The sequence below is a fragment of the Typopeltis vanoorti genome, chromosome 15 (assembly GCF_054136105.1).
Source record: "Typopeltis vanoorti isolate ZY-2024b chromosome 15, IOZ_Tvanoo_1.0, whole genome shotgun sequence".
Classification (NCBI taxonomy): Eukaryota; Metazoa; Arthropoda; class Arachnida; order Uropygi; family Thelyphonidae; genus Typopeltis; species Typopeltis vanoorti.
The window spans coordinates 119,500,125-119,515,370 of record NC_143563.1 but is presented as its reverse complement, the minus strand read 5'-3'; the positions used below and the strand labels follow the sequence as shown (position 1 = coordinate 119,515,370).

At 36.7% G+C, this 15,246-nt stretch overlaps 1 protein-coding gene across 4 annotated transcripts in view; it reads left to right on the top strand.

The window, feature by feature from the left end:
• Window positions 1-15,246, top strand: part of LOC150099104 (transducin beta-like protein 3) — a 470,278-nt gene that overhangs the window by 356,835 nt on the left and 98,197 nt on the right. For all 4 annotated transcript variants that reach the window (XM_090405846.1, XM_090405845.1, XM_090405844.1 and 1 more), the window contains exon 20: window positions 4,855-5,013. In XM_090405846.1, coding sequence (XP_090261972.1) covers window positions 4,855-5,013 — 159 coding nt within the window. The remainder of the gene's footprint in view (window positions 1-4,854; window positions 5,014-15,246) is intronic.

Here is a 15,246-nt window from a genome sequence, read left to right as displayed (position 1 = left end):
TTAAAGTCACCCATCAAAAGTATGGGTTCAGGCAGTTGCGAGATAAGGTTATCAAGATCAATTTCATTTAACTCAGCATTTGGTGGTAAATAAATTGAACATACTGTAATAAGGAATCCCACAGAGAAGTGAATCACTACTGCTTTCCACAGAAGTATTAAGTTGGATCTGATGGAAAGGAGTATGACTGCCCATTAGGATAGCTACTCCTCCATGAGCAAGACCATCTCCAGTTCTATCCTTCCTAACAACAGTGAAATTCCTAAAATACAGTCCTGATTGGGTCTTAAGTAAGTTTCCTGTAGACAGAAACAGAAAGGTTTGTGTTTCTGCAACAGCATCTTGATATCGTCAATATTCTGGCGGATCCCAAGACAGTTCCATTGTAAAAATTTTCCTATTGTCTTGATTTTATTGACTTCTCTGGTTTTCGAGAGGTTGAGGGCATACCTTTGTCAGATTTACATTTATTCACTGTTTTATGGAAGTATGGACGGCCAGTGTCCATCTCTTCCTCTAGTAGAGTGTTCGAAACATCGAATGTGTTAGGGTCAGTTGATATGTTTAGATTGCTTTCAGTGGGTATCGAGGTATCCATTTTTTCTGTATGAGTGTCTGGTGGTTTATCTTTAAGCAAAGTCTCTACCATAATTTTCAAGACAGGCGAGTTTTCATTGAATGGAACTATTTTTGAAGTTGTCTCTGGAGTAAGGCCATAGATCTTGCGATTAATGCACTAAACAGAGAAGCACTTGCGATTGTAAAGTTCAGGTATGGTGAAATTCTCAAATGGAATAGACATACATGTTTGAGTTGCTGTTGGCACTTTTTTAATTGTTACTTTTTCAGCATAAGAGGATCGTAGAACAGGTATAATGGTGGCTAGCTTTCTTTTTGCATTCTGATATGTTGTTTTGTTTTAATTTTTTGTATCTCTTTTTCATCTTTCCATTTCTGACATGCATGAGAGTATGCTGGATGAACTCCCTGACAGTTGACACATTTAGCTTTTTTTTTCACAGCAAGATTTATTACTATGTTCTTTACTACCACATCGGGCACAGGTAGTAGAACCACGACAGGCAGTTTGGGCATGTCCATATCTTTGACATTTAAAGCATCTCAGCGAGTTAGGGATGTACATTCTAATAGGACAGCTGAGATACCCTGCTTTTACAGATGTTGGAGGCCTAGGTGTATCAAAAGTAAGGATGATGTTCTTGGTTGAGACCAGACGACCATCTCTGCATATCAGGATGCATCTCACACCCGTCACTCCTTGATCTTTAAGCTCTGAACATATCTCCTCATCAGGAACCTCAAGGAGACCCCATTCTAATACACTCCTCTACTGGAATTGAGTGTTCTGTGAGGTGTTACTGCAATTTGTATTCCACTCATTTTTGTTGCTCTCAGTAGTTTAACGGAATTTTGTTTGTACATTGTTTACACGAGGATATCACCAGAACGCAATTTCTTGTGTTGTTAGGTCCTGCCAGTCCTTCTAAACCTTTTTGGATAAAGAAGGATGACATTTTTCCAATTGGCTTTTCACCTGTTGCATGAATGATTAAAAAGGTTGGTAGATTTATGTTAGTATCCGATATCTTTTGTTTCTTACTTCTGTTTCCATATGCTGTGTCTATATTATCAGTACTTGGTTGGGACTTTGTTAGGGTCCGTGAAACATTTGATAATGAAGAATTCCTATTTAAGGAATTTTTAATTTGGCACCAGAGCTCCCCACCCACCACGAAGCCACACTGGACGCCCATTACCCGGCAAGCAAAGACCGCGCTCAGCAGCGGAACACTAGGGCTACCCTGGATGCTATACCAGCACAGCAGCGGCAGGTCTAGGATCCCGACCCCGGACCATGGGGTGAGAGACACTTACTGCAACACCGGTGACCCTTGCAGGCAAGCTCACTAGCCGATTGATTCTGGCAGGGCCATCCAGAACTACCCATCTTGTCAAAGTAGTGAAAGACTACTAGGATCCCCCTTTCCGGACTTCTATGGGTCACACTACACGGCGGCAGGGCATTGGATCCCAGTGATAGCAGTCTGGAAAAATGATAGTGAAAAAGACTCAGGAGAAGTACAGCAAAGAGTATGGGAAGAAAAGCAAAGAAAAAGAGGAAGAATGAAAAGGGCCAGTACCATCACTGGGAGGTCCCCTCCACCACGAACAGGTGCCCCACATGGAGGATATCATGCATGGTGGATGTGAAGATGCTGATGGTCATCCATGCTGTTCTGTTGGCATCATACTTAGTAGGCAGATTTTTCATGTTCTTAAAACACCTTGACTTTTTAAATTTACCAATTACCAGTGGAGGTAGTTTTTTCTGATCCATCAGCATTGACCATGATAAAACAGTTACCCTCTGCTTGCTGAGTTTTCCACCATGACACTTCTCTCCTTTAAAACACAATGTTTTACTTGGCAGAATATTGTACAAGAGCCCAGTTTCATCAACATTGAAAATATCTTTCTGTTCATAGTCCTCAGTAATAGTCTTTAGTTCATGTTTCCACTGGTTTACAGTTTCTCCTGCTACACTATTACTTTCTCCATACACTTGATTATACAGAATATTATGACGAGTCTTGAAACAATCAATCCATCCATTTGACAAGGTAAAGCCATTAATCCCCAACGTCGCAGCAAATTGAAGGGCTTTCGCTCGGAGCATAGTACTATCGACTGGAATACCAGACACTCTCATAGAAACAAAACACTCTGCCACAAGTTTATTCAATTCATTGTATGTCAATATCTGCATATAATTTTTGTTCTTTTTTTGACATAAGCGCCAGATTGTTTTGCATTGAGTTCAATGCTTGACCAACTTTTTACTATCGTGTTCAAAGTGGACATGGAGAGCCCAAGATCTTTTGCTAATTGCACATGTGTTCTGGCATGCCAATCTACATGTCGCAGAATTGCCATCTTTTCTTCTACCAAAATACATTTTCTGTCTTTTTTCTCTGTTACTAACATGGATCATCCATCTCCGCAACTTGAAAGCAACTATCACACACTAAATTATGTAGCAGAAATTCTGCAATATATGAATTCAAACTGTGATTGAAAAATCACGGTATCGCTCATCAGTACATCACTGCTGCAAACTTGCAAGTCACCGTGATGCCAGAAACGAAACTACAGCCGAAAGCAATGCCATCTGGGAACAGAAATGCGCCCATTTCCGCAGAAATTGATTTGAATAAGTGATTCAGAAATCAGTGTTGCCACCCGAGAAAAAAACGCAAATCACGGGAAATAACGTCCACATCAAGTTATTAATGGTGGGGAAACAATATATCGTAAGAATAGGCCTTAAGACGGGATCAACGGAAAATGATATAAATGGCAGGAAAACGTAAATTGCGGGAACATAAAAATGGGGTTTTACTGTATATGTATATATTTGTATATATATATATATATTAAATAAGGTAAGAGAAAGGCTACATCCTTGTTGGACTGAATGATTACATTTTATTTCTTCTGCCATGCAGTCATTGATATTTTTGATTTAAGTTGTATTCTTATTGCATTTAATAACTGTTTTGGATGGCTTCTTATATTCAGTAATTTTTATTTGTGAACTCAGTCCAAGCCTTTTTCATAATCTCTGAATGCTAGGTGAGTCTGTAAATTAAATTGTTTTTTTTTTAATCACTAGTTTTAGTGGTAAATTACACTAAATTTAACACTAAATTAGCTGTATACAAGACAATGTCAAACCAATTTTAACTTATGGATCTGAGAGCTGGGTTTAGAAATAAAACACTTGATCAAAGACTAGAGACCACAGATATGAGAGTTCTGAAAAACATTAGGGGTGTGAACAGATGACATCAATAGCAATATCATATTAAAAATGCGATTAGCAAAGAACTTGACATTGTTAGCATCCAGGAATGTGTTTGCAGAGCTTATCTCAGGTGGTATGGTCACTTAAGCAGAATGGGACAGGAAAGATTAGCAAAAGAAGTCTTCTCTGCAAGGTTGGCAGGAAAAAGACCAAGATAGAGGTGGATTGATATAGTAAAAAGTGCCTTAGAAGATAGAACTATAAGATCTGATAATGTTGGAGTCTTGACAGGTAATGGATTGATTTGGAGGAAAATTGTAGATAAGAAGTTAGTAATGATGAAAGTTTTTCATGTAGTACTATCATATCCTGTACACCCCTTGAGGGCACATATCAGGAATTGGATGATGATGATGATGATTTAATTTTTATAATAGATTTCTCTGTAGTAATGTCTCATTAAATGCCTTTTTACAGTTCTGCAGTGTCTTGCTATGACCATATTCTTGGTCCAACTCAACTTTCACTTTATTATAGAGAGTAATTCCTTAAGGGATTCCATACCGTTCACAAACCATAATGCCACAATTAAAGCATCATATTGCTGTCCACCCATTTCTGAATTCTGCTTTTAATCAACTTTTCTATTATTTATTCACTGTACATGATGCTGATTAGTGTATAATTTTATACTTGTGTGCTTGGAGTCTCCCTTATGTAGTTGAACTGTTTTATCCTATTTCTGCTCACTTGAAATAATGTCATATCTATCTTACACTTTAACTATAAACACCAATTCTCTTGCAACATGTCATAACACAGGTCATATGGTAATATTTGCCTTGAAATTTTATAATATCCTAAGCAATTCCAGTTCATATACTTCACGTCTCATATCAAAATGTATTACAAACACTAACATATTTTTTACTAACAGCATAACCTGTGTTACATTAATTTCTGCTCGGTTTTGTTTGTAAAATACTGTATAATATATCTAAGATAATAAGGATTCTTTTTTTTTATAGCAAAACTTCTCGAGTATGCTGTGGAGTGGAGCACCAATGGCAGAACTTGGTCCCAAGCTCAAGTTGCAGTAGCCTTTATTTTAAGATTTTATCCTTCAGATGATATATTAAAATTTCAAAATATCAAAACGATCACTGAGAGTCTTTTGCCCTATACAGGTATGTTAGAAGGATAACATTGTTTTAACGTTTAAGCATGAGAAATGTTTTAGCAGCTTTTCCCAGTTGCAAACTGATGGTAATAATAAATATTGAAAATATATTAGGCTTATTTCATTGATATCTTTTATGTTTCTAGGTATCCTTACTATGTAAAGGTAGTTGGATTTGAATAACGTGCTGTTTGCACAGGATCATTTGTATACTGAGAAAACGAAAGCAGTTACATGAGTAATAATTTCATTTAGATAACATATAAAAAATTCTGTCCTGTATACAAATCGGAAAATCTTTCAGTGAAAGGACAGTTTACCTACAAAATATGTTCTGGAAAACCAAAGTTATATTTTTGCCTTATATACAGGTTTATGCTGTACCATTATATGCATTTGTGATTGAACACACCCTGATGATACGTAACAGGAATATTGATGGTGATGATGATACAGGTTTATCTGCAAAATTATGACTACCGGAATTCGGTAATTAGTGAGACAACCTAGCATTACTGAAGAGAACTTGTGGCATCCTGAATGCAAAAGAAACATTTTTCATATATGTATATATACATGTTTGGGTGTGTGTATACACACACACACACACACACACACACGCACATACACTTTTTTTTGCCTGAAATTATTATTATTTTGGTAACCACCATGGAGTCAACAGACTCATCGTGGGAGACCCACTCAATCAGCAACATGTCTATCATAATGAGTTTTGAAGTTATTTAGGTCACCTGCATTCACATTGTACTCCGACAATGCATTCCACTCACTAACAACTCTCCTCCCCTCCTCATATATATATATATATGCAACTTCCAGTGATGGCCTTCTCGTTCTTCCCATCTTAACATCCACTCTTTTTATAATTCCATCATCATCATCATCAAATTCCTGCCATGTACCTTCAAGGAGGTGGGGGTGTACAGGATATGATAGTACTACATAAAAAATTTACATAATTACTGACTTCCTATCTACAATTTTCCTCCAAATTAGTCTGTTACTTATCAAGACTCCAACATTATCACAGCTTATATTATATTTCTATCATCTAAGGAACTTTGTACAGTATCATTCCACCTGTATCTTGGTCTTCCTCTGAATCGTTTTCCTGCCAACCTGGCAGAGAACACTTGTTTAGCTAAGCTTTCCTCGCCCATTCTGTTTAAGTGACCATACCATCTTAGATTAGCTCTGTTAATGCATTCCTGGATGCTGACAATGTCAGGTTCTTTTCTAATATCCTCGTTTTTAATATGATATTGCCATTGATGCCATCTGTCCATGCCTAATCTTTCTCAAGACTCTCATATCTGCGGTCTCTAGTCTTTGGTCAAGTGTTTTAACTTATGGATCTGACTCAGCTCTCAGATCCATAAGTTAAAACTGGTTTGAACACTATCTTGTATACAGCTAATTTAGTATTCCGACTAATTTCTCTCTTATTCCATTTAAATTTATTTAGTTGGCTGCCTACCATACTAGCTTTGTTGATTCTGTTATCTATTTCCATATTTAATTTACCATCTTCACTAAAAATTGTGCCTAAGTAGCTGAAATGTTTTACTGTTCCACAGGTTCTCCATTCACAACACAGTTGATATTTTTAACGATTCTACCTATTTTCATTGTCTTTGTCTTTTTATTGCTGACCTTCATACCATATCTATTACAACAGATATTCAGTTTAGTCAAGGAATCTTGCAAACTTGTAGCAGATTTATTTAGAAGTATAACATCATCCGCATAAAGCAAAGAGCATACATTAACATCTCCAATTTTGATATCATGTTTAATACCACTTTCCTTCATAATGTAATCCATATAGATAATGAATAACAGAGGGGATAATGTACATCCTTGTCTCTCACCAGATTCAACATTAAACCATCTTCCTGTACTTCCTTTATTTCTAACTGCTGACTTGCAACTCAAATAAAGACTAAGTATTGCTTGATATAATGCACAATTGACACCATATAACTTAGCGTATTGAATAGCTTCTCTCTTGGCACCTTGTCGTATGCCTTTTCCAGATCGACAAAACTTAATATAAATCTTTGTTATATTCCCATGCTTTCTCAACTATTTGTCGTAAAGTGAAGATCTGATCCTGACAGCCTCTATTTGGCCTGAATCCAGCTTGTTCTTCACCAAGCTTTTCTTCCACAATTCTTCCCAACCATTTCTCAAGTATACTTGCATAAATCTTGCCAGGAACACTCAGTAGGGATATATCTCTGTAATTCTCACATTCAGTTTTATTTCCCTTTTTATAAATGGGTACTATGAGAGCTCTACTGCAATCATCAGGAATTCGTCCCTCTGTCCAGGCTTTCTGAATTATGCAGTGCAGCCACTGTAAGACTTATTCCACCATACTTCAGCATTTCTGAATATCAACTACTCCTGCTGCTCTTCCACATTTCAAGCCTTTGATGGCTTTTTCTACTTCAAGTATGGATATGTATTCCTGACTGCATGCCTGGACAGTGTTTTTTACCACTGTGCTGTCATCACTGCTTGTTTCATTTAGCAGTTTTTCAAAGTAATTACTCCATACTTCAAGGATATCTTTTTCTCCAGTTTTCATGTCACCTTTATCATCTCTTTTACAGCAGCACTCTTTTCTCCATTTCTAAGCTTCTTCAACAACCTCCAGAATATCTTACCACCTTCTTGATGTATATTTTCTATGTTCTTGCCAGAGTTTCTCCCATGACTTTTGTTTAGATAGTTTTACACAGTGTTTAGCTTTCTTGCATTTGTCTCTGTATTCTCTCAGAGCACAAGCTGACTTATTTGACAGGAATTTTTGATATGATTTCTTCTTTTCCTTCACTGCCTCTTTAACTTCCTGTGTACACCAGGGAGTTCTGATTTTTCTATCCTTGCTGACGACCTCACCACATACCTCTCTGGCTGATTCAATCAGTGTTTTCTTAAAGGCTTGCCACTGAATCTCTAAGGTTTGGTTTATGTTTTCAAACAGTTTCATTTTTTTTCAATAATCTTTGTGTATTTTAGTCTACAGTTAACATATGAGAGTTGCTCAACTTTTATTCTCTTTAAAACTTTTTTACATGTTGTTGTTTTCAATATGAAATTCAATTTTATCCTGCTCAAGACCTAAATAGTGATCACTTCCAATTTCAAATCCTCTCTACACTCTGGTGTCCTGCATCAGGGAGAAAACATTACTATCAACAATAACATAGTCAATCAGACTTTTCTTATTCCTTGCCTCTTCTCTCCATGTGAATTTGTGCACATTTTTATGTTAAAACATGGTGTTAGTAATAACCAGTCCATGTCCTGAGCAGAAATCCAACAGGTATTTGCCATTATTATTAGCTTTGTTCTTTTCTCCAAATTTTCCCAAAATATTTTTGTATGCTTGACAATCATTTGCTACTCTGCTATTTAGATTCCCCAACAAGGACCAACTTTTCCTTTTTCATCGTGTCAGTTGCTTTCTCTAAAGCCTCAAAAAATTCCTCCACTTCTACCTTACCACTGTGCTGTCATCACTGCTTGTTTCATTTAGCAGTTTTTCAAAGTAATTACTCCATACTTCAAGGATATCTTTTTCTCCAGTTTTCATGTCACCTTTATCATCTCTTTTACAGCAGCACTCTTTCCTCCATTTCTAAGCTTCTTCAACAACCTCCAGAATATCTTACCACCTTCTTGATGTATATTTTCTATGTTCTTGCCAGAGTTTCTCCCATGACTTTTGTTTAGATAGTTTTACACAGTGTTTCTATTTGTGCCTATGGTCTCATTGTCGAGTTCCCCATTCTCAAATTTGCCCCCTTCATTCTACTTGAGACTGCCTGCCATTCAAGAAGATTAGCCCCGTATTTAGTATTGAATACTACTCCTTCTTTTCCTTGATTGTCATTGCCTGAATATAACATTTTGTATTTATTGCTCAGAAAGATCTCACCAGTTTTTGTCTTTTTTGTTTCAGTCACCCCTATTATGTCGTTCTGGTACTTATCTAATTCTTCAGCTAGCTCCATTTCTTTGCTATTCAGGCTTCTTACGTTGATAGTACTGATCTTCAACTCTGGTGATGGTGAGTTGGGGTGTGTTTTCAGATTTGTTCCAGTAGCTGACTTTTCGCTGTTTGCCCTGGTTCCCTGGCGAAATCAACGGGTACCTTGTTTAACCAGGCAACGCCCCAGCCGCCATGAAATTGTGTCATGTTGTACCATCATTTCATATTTTGTTTAAGCCAATATGAATACAATTTTGTCGGCTAAATCCCAAATTGCCAGCCCATCGTCGTTCGTTCAGTATCCAGGTTACCTAACAGGATGCACCACGAGAAGGTGAGGATTGGACATTAGGTCAGAAGCCCTGGTCGGTTCTCCGAATTCCCTTAAAGGCTATGTGGAGGTCTCCTCTCAGTTATACAGCTTTGACCCTTAAGGACCCCAAAAAATTGGTGTTACCAAGTCTTTAATTAATAGAGCACATAAGGTGTGTTCCTCTCCCTTAAGCTTACAACAAGAACTTCTCACTATCAAAACATTAATGGAATTTAATGGTTACAACCCTAATCAAATCCAGCAGATAATTGACTCCTATGTTCCAACACGTCAGGATTCTTCAACATAGTGCAAGATTCCAATACCTTATATTTATGGCATCTCTAAACCGATTAGTAGAATTTTTAAGAAGTATCATCTCATTACCCCAATATTTTCCTATCAACAAAATTAGGTCAGAAGCCCTGGTCGGTTCTCCGCATTCATTTAAAGGCTATGTGAAGTCTCCTCTCAGTTATATAGCTTTGACTCTTAAGCACCCCTTTTATAATTCCTTATGAGAGAAATCATTATGTGCAGGCAATTTTAAGCATAATACAGATATATATATACTATTGAAGTCTAAGAATGTATTATCTTCTGATTTGCTTGTGTTCATTTCATCTCATACACTTGATAGAGATAAACACACTGATGCCACTTTTTGATTGTCAGTAATGAACATCTGTTCTCCATTATTTTGATCAAGTCCTCTAATCCTTTAGAGGACTTGAACATTAGAGATTGATCAAGTCATCAATCTCTAATGTTCTATATGTTTCATCAGTGGAAATCTCACTACTAGTAATTGTCCAGACTTTAGCAATTTACAGTTGATACCAACATGTAAACCCTGATATCGCACATGTCTACCTTTGGCTCTGATCACCACTTTCACCCTTTGAAGGAAGTTTTCCACCAATGTGCAGCAGACATCAGGTGGAATATGTCTCAATTCCTCCTCCAAAGCTGCACTGAGTTCAGTGACAGATGGAGGATGTGCTGCAGTGGACCTTAATCGCTACTCCAGTCAATTCATTCGACAGGCGTTCGATGGGATTGAGGTCAGGACTCTTCCCTGGCCATGGCAGTCATTTAACATCCATCTCTTCATACCATTCCATAACAGCTGCAGCTCTGTGACATGGGGCACTGTTATGGGTCAATTCCATAAAAAAATCCACAGTGTAGGCAGCACCTGACAATTCATCAGCTGCCTTCATGCAACCATAGACAACAACCAGTGGTTCCACTTCCAACCTGCTGAATGCATCCCACCATTACTCCTCCACCACCAAACTTTACTCTTTGCACAACACACTGCAGTAACAAGCATTCACCAGGCTGCCTCCACACCCACACCCTACTGTCAGACTGGAAACAGGTGAACCTTGATTAATCACTCCAGAGTACCCTTTTCCACTGGTTAATTGTCCAGTTCACATGCTTTTTGCACTAGGCCAGACAAGCTGCCTTATTCATTGTTGTTGATGTTCAGCTTGTGTGCCACTGCCCTTCCTTGCAAACCCGGTAAATGGATTTCTTTTCGTACAGTATTAGTGCTCACCATTTGTAGCAGTTTTTGTGTGCCATCTGTTTTAAGACCCTCCTGTCCCTGTCAGTCATTTTCGGCAGCGACCTTGGATGTTTTCGTGCACTAGTGATGTGAGAATGTGATCAAGGCTGTAGATGTGATCATCTCCAGCCTTGATTTTGGATGCTCCAGTTGAGTGGCAAATGCATGTATGGATGTGCCACCAATGTAACAGCCCATAATGAAACCTCTCTTGAAGTCACTGTGTTCACGTCGTGTTGCCATATCACCTGTATCCAACTGATACGATGAAATACTGCTTCCCACTTACTTTCTGTTCACCGGTTTTTATGTTATTAACAAACCTGTAATGTTCCATAACTTCAAATAACAGGGATATCTGGACAATTAATAGTAGATAGTATATATATATATAGTGCCTCAGACTGGCACTACCACGAGTTGCCTCAAACTTGCACTACGTGCAGGTGCAAACTTGACTTACTTGTCTGTTTGCTTACTTGGGAAATAGGATTAAAAACAAGTTTATATATAATTACTTGGTATCTTGAATACATAATATACCCAAGTTAAAAAAACTTTCTACATCTATCTCTCATCCTGAGATTTTATTTAATACGATCAAAGTACACAAAAATTTTGCATTCAGGCAGCGCAAACCCATGGAACTGCCCTGAAGATTGGTCACTAAGAGTTGTGTAGATTCTAGTTAATTGTTAAGAAAAGTTAATTGCTCTCCACATGTTTACTTGTGGCACCAAATAATGAATGAATGATTCCAGGGAAAAAAAAGTTTCTTTTCCAGGCATTAAAAAATACACAGCCTATATATTTACAAATGAATTGTAAGAATAAATTGCCGGTAGACAGTTTCATTTCCTGATCATGTTATCAGGAAATGAAAGTTTATGTTAACAAAGAAGATATATATATATATATTCAAGGTACCAAGTAATTTTATATTAACTTGGTTTTAATCCTATTTCTCAAGTAAACAAACAGACAAGAAAGTCAAGTTTGCGTCTGTAAGTAGTGCAAGTCCAAGGCAACTCTTGGTAGTGCCAGTCGAGGCGACTCGTGGTAAAGGTGGATAAAGATCTGATCACTTTTCTTAGTATGCTTTATTAGCATATTACTTTTTATTAGTTATTATTTAGTTATATATTATTATATATATATTATATTATACACATATACAGGGTGTTCGGGATCAATTTGACAGTTTCGTAAGGAAAAAGAAAATCTTCTTTGTATCTATTAAATTTAATGAATTGACAAAAAAACATTACAGGCAGAGTTAATTACAATACTATCAACAAGATTTACTCAAAATAACCACCATTAGCATCGATCACAGCTTCAATTCTGCTTCGGAACCTCGAACAAGCTGATGCTACAGTCTCCCTGGGAAGGGCCGCAAAAACTGTTTTAATTTTATCCATTAACTGGGCTTTTGTATTACTGGAAGTGCGATTGGTGTCTTTTTCAACTGCGCCCCATACAAAATAATCCATGGGGTTAAGGTCTGGGGAGTTTGGAGGCCAAACATTTGGACTGGTGAAGTCGTAGAAATTTTCAGACAACCATTTTTGACTTTTCCCAGAGGTGTGGCAAGGGGCCGAATCCTGCTGCCATACATACGGCCTACCATTGGCTACCCTTGTTATCCAGGGCTTGACTACAGTTAGCAACTCCACGAACAAAGCCCGAATTCCAATGCCAGGGTTCTTCAACACCTGTTCCTGCAGATTTGCGAGGAATTCTGCTGTACGAACGCAATCAGATCGTCTGCTAGGGATCTTTCTTCTTGCTACATCCTCGTAGTCACCATTGCAAGTCTCTAGTTCATGCCTGATTGTTTTTACTGTATTCAGGGAGCATTGGGCAGCAGTCGTAATATCCTTATTTTGATGGCGGGCATGAATCATCATGATACAAGTTATTCTCTTCCATGATTCAGGTGGGTTCCAGCTATCCATCCTTTCTGACATCTTGTATATGAATGAAGAAGGGTCCAAACTTTTAAATGAAGAGAAGTGTGTGTTAATACATGTAACTTACGGAAAAATATAATTAATTATAAATATGTCAAATTTATCCCGAACACCCTGTATATATATATAGTTATATATATTATATATTAGTTAGTTAGTTATTAGTATATTAGTATTATACACACTAAGAAAAGTGATCAGAACTTTAACCACCTTTACCAAGAGTTGTCTTGGACTCGCACTACTTGCAGGTGCAAACTTGACTTTCTTGTCCGTTTGCTTTCTTGGGAAATAGGATTAAAACCAAGATTATATAAAATTATTTGGTATCTTGAATACATAATATACCCAAGTTAAAAAACGTTATATATATATATAGTTCTGTAGTACACAAGTTTACATTACTGAAATACATGAACTTAATTAAGAAAGGAATATTAGCCACATTTTTTTTACATAGAGAAAGCAAAGCATTCATGAAATTTCTTCACGTACCATAATGCACGGATGTCAAAAATAGACTGGACGTATAAATGCTTGTAATCTTTTTTTTTTTACTAAATTTAAAAAATGAAAATAAACATCGATATTTCTTAGGCAACCAAAACGAAATGAGAGAGAGTGTTCGCTATGAAATAGTAAATTGACGGAAAGAAGAATAAACATCGATATCGCCCTACCTAAGTAAACTCAAAGAGACCACATATATAAATCAGAATTACATTAGTTGGGATGTCTTTCTAAATATAAAAAATTAATTCATTTACGGCGCCATACCATTTTTGCAGAAAATGTTGTGATATTTTCAGTTATTTTGCCTAGTTAAAGTTATGTTTATAATATAAAATAATATAAAAAATATAAAATAATATAAAACAACAGAAATGGATGACAGATGAGATTCTTTCTCTTATTGATACAAGAAGAATGTACAAAAACAAAGACCTTGCCAGGTATACAGAAACACATAACATCATCAAGAAAAAAATAAAAGAAGCCAAGGAAAATTGTATGAAAAATTTATGTACTGAAATTGAACTGCTTCAGAAGAAACATGATAATTTCTGGAAAACTGAGGAAAAAGCAAATAGTGTCTCTAAGAGACGAAAATGGAAAAATAGTTCTAGAAGAAGAGAATAAAGCACAGATTTGGATAAAATATGTAACAGAACTTTTCAATGATACTAGACAGAAGCTTATAAATATAAAAGATAACATTCAAGGAGCAGCAATCATGAAATGCGAAATAGAGAATGCTATACGAACAAGTAAAACAGGAAAAGCCAGTGGACCAGATGGTGTGCAAACAGAATTTTTAAAATTAATAGAACCAGATAACATCAAACTCTTGAAAAACTATTTAATAAAATATATGAAAGTGATGAATTTCCATCAGATTGGCTCAAATCTACATTTATCACTGTCCCAAAGCGAATTCCTGTGGTGACTTCCGACTTACTAGTCTAATCATTAAAAATATTTTTGAAAGTAATTCAGAATCGTATTTATAGAAAAAAGTGAAGAAACTCTAAGTGAAACACAATTCGGCTTTCAGAATGGTTTTGGTACTAGAGAGGCCCTTTTCTGTACCCAAATATTGATACAAAAATGAATAGAAAAACAGATATCTGTCTTTATGTGTTTCATAGATTTTGAAAAAGCATTCGACAAAGTCAGACACACTAACTTAATAGAAGTCCTTCAACAAATAAGGCTAGACGAACAAGACATAAGACTAATAACAAATCTGTATTGGAATCAGTCAGCTACCGTTCAATTAGACAACAATACCACCAGTGATATTAACATCAAAAGAGGAGTGAGACAAGGATGTGTGCTCTCACCACTCCTGTTCAATATATATGCAGAGGTAATCTTTAAAAAAGCATTGGAAGAATGTTCAGAGGGAATCACAATAAATGGAAAGATTGTTAACAACCTTTGATATGCAGATGACACCGTGCTAATTGCAGATAACATTATGGATCTCCAAATACTCGTTGACAGAGTATACATAGAAAGCCAAAGAATGGGAATAAATATAAACATCAACAAGACAGAATACATGATCATCAGCAAACATCCAGCCTCATCAATGAAACTGACACTCAATGGGAAAAATATTGATCAAGTGTCGAGATATAAATATCTTGGTTGCTGGCTTAATGAACGGTGGGATCCAGAAATAGATATAAAGACAAGGATTGAAGTTGCACGGCAGTCCTTCATGAAAATGAGAACACTATTCTGCAATAAAGACCTAAACATGGAAGTCAGATGCCGAATGCTGAAATGCTACGTGTGGTCTATTCTGCTCTATGGAGTCGAAACATGGACATTGAAGGCGACAACCA